General features: G+C 47.5%; 1 protein-coding gene across 1 annotated transcript in view; it reads left to right on the top strand.

Moving 5' to 3' along the window:
• The window catches only part of LOC306823116 (intermediate filament protein ON3), a gene marked incomplete at its 5' end in the record, with an annotated part of 2,190 nt that extends 1,207 nt beyond the window's left edge, over positions 1-983 (top strand). Inside the window, 3 exons of the mRNA XM_079342482.1 lie at positions 269-345; positions 423-469; positions 825-983. Of these exons, the coding sequence (XP_079198608.1) occupies positions 269-345; positions 423-469; positions 825-931 (231 nt within the window). The 3' untranslated portion in view covers positions 932-983. The remainder of the gene's footprint in view (positions 1-268; positions 346-422; positions 470-824) is intronic.
• Positions 984-2,500: the final 1,517 nt, after the last annotated feature.

Here is a 2,500-nt window from a genome sequence, read left to right as displayed (position 1 = left end):
AAGGTGAGACAGAGAGAACCAGGTGAGACAGAGGGGACCAGGTGAGACAGAGGGGACCAGGTGAGACAGAGAGAACCAGGTGAGACAGAGGGGACCAGGTGAGACAGAGGGGACCAGGTGAGACAGAGAGGACAAGGTGAGACAGAGGGGACCAGGTGAGACAGAGAGTACCAGGTGAGACAGAGGGGACCAGGTGAGACAGAGGGGACCAGGTGAGACAAGTTAATTTGATTTAAAATTCTTACACGAGTCTCTTCTTCACCTGCAGGACTTGATGAACCTGAAACTGGCGCTGGATATCGAGATCGCCACCTACAGGAAGCTGCTGGAGGGGGAGGAGGACAGGTGAGACGAGGAAGAGGAGGAGGTCTGAGTGATTCTTGATTTGACAAACCTAACACCTGTCCCTTCTTCCTCTGCAGACTCGGGCATCAGTCCATCCTCAACGTCCAGGCCGTCTCCAACTACAGTGAGTAACAAACAGCTCACAGCTCCCCCTGCAGGCCGGAGGCTGCACACACTGTGCCCAGGGCTCGGTCTGAACTCTTTACTGACAGATACCTGACTCATGTTCAGGAACATGGGATAGAGGGAGACGGGATAAGAAGCAGGAATATTTCTCTCGTCCCTGTTGACCACACCTCCTCGCTGCTGAGGTGGAGGTCGGAGCAGGCCGTGCATGAATGGTGGCCGGGTTTCATGGACGCCGTGTGGTAGTAGGTTCTGGGTGTACTCAAGAGGCCAGACCTCCAGGTCTCACCTGATGTACTCTCTCTCTCTCTCTCTCTCTCTCTCTCTCTCTCTCTCTCTCTCTCACTTTGCAGGTACGAAGAGTACAAACGGTTACCACAGCAACAGCAGCTCTCCAGCTCCCAAACTGCTGATCAAGACGACGGAGACCCGAGACGTCAGCAGATACAGCAGTCACTGAGACGATCACATGATGCTGTGATCACTCCACAGTGTGAAGATCCAAACTCTTCACACCTTCGTTTCTTTCTCTCACTTCACAGATTGAAGACTTTAGCATCATATTCAAACACTTAAAGGATTCAAATACGAGTCATTAGAAACAGGAAGGTCGATGTGAGTGGAGACTTTAACTAACTGTAGAGAGATTCAAACATTAATCATAGAGACACTTAAAGATGGAGGAGGAACTATTACGGGGAATTTCTTATTTCATATTTGTTCTTTTACTGAGATTAGTTTTTTGCAGTCCTCAATGTTCAACGCTTCGTTCTTTCTAACAAAACATTAAATTAGAATTTAAGTTAGATTATAATATGTTTAGTTTACTTACTTAAAGGCAGGGTCGGTCATTTCCTCCAGATACACTGTTTAATATTCACGTTGAAACTGTCTTTAGGTCCTGACAGACATTAATAACTCAGGTTCTCTGAAAGAGGAACAAAGTAAATCCATCATCTGTGTCAGTTTGTAAGTCTGTAAAAACTTCAACCAATGTCTGCCACGAGGTACCAATCTGATGAACCAATCACAGGCCTCCCTGTCTCCCTGCTCTCTGATGAACCAATCACAGGCCTCCCTGTCTCCCTGCTCTCTGATGAACCAATCACAGCCTCCCTGTCTCCCTGGGTAGGGGCGTGGCTTTAGAGTGAGCATAGGGGGAGGGGCGTGGCTTTAGAGTGAGCACAGGGGGCGTGGCTTTAGAGGGAGTACAGAGGGCGTGGCTTTAGAGTGAGCACAGGGGGGTGTGGCTTTAGAGTGAGCACAGGGGGAGGGGCGTGGCTTTAGAGAGAGCACAGGGGGAGGGGCGTGGCTTTAGAGGGAGAGGGGCTGGGTGCAGAGGGAGCACTGAGGGAGTGCTAGTTTCTTAATCATGCTAGTTACAGAAAACGACCGACCTCGCCTTTAATCTGTGGAGACAGAATAAAGCGTAACGAGGTGATTGATTGGACGATACGTCGAGGTGTGTTTCATTAACACTGCGTCCTGTTTCTTTAACTGCTCTGGTTTCAACCTTATTCAAGTCTTTAAGGACATCGTTTGGAGAATACTGAGGACCAGCTGTTCGTCTTTACCGACTCACATTTTATTCTGTGTGTTACGTTACGACTTTTTCTTTCATGAATAAATTTAAAAAGAACAATAAAGCGAACAGTGTTTTTTTTTATCTGCTCGTTGATTTGAAGGAGTTTAGAGATGAAGATGATTCATGAGAACGTGTTTCAGTCTGCCTGTCACCCTTTAGATTATTATAAATCAATAATCCTCGGCACACTGAAAATAACGTGACTCTGTTTAAAAGTGAGCGTAGAATGTGCTCCGTCATAAACAGTCATGTGACCAACCACCATAATAAAGTCTTTACCGGGTCACAGCCTCAAATGGACAGCGAACAGACGGGTCAGGAGGGTCGGCTCTGGACTCTGTAGAGGATCATGGACTCTCTCCTCCCTACACAATGAATCCTGATATTCAGTTTAAATAGGAAGAGTAGAAATGTGACAGCTCTGGAGAAAGTGGGCGTGGTTTC

The sequence above is a fragment of the Symphodus melops genome, assembly GCF_947650265.1.
Source record: "Symphodus melops genome assembly, chromosome: 4".
Taxonomy (NCBI): domain Eukaryota; kingdom Metazoa; phylum Chordata; class Actinopteri; order Labriformes; family Labridae; genus Symphodus; species Symphodus melops.
This window is presented reverse-complemented; position numbering and strand designations above follow the sequence as displayed.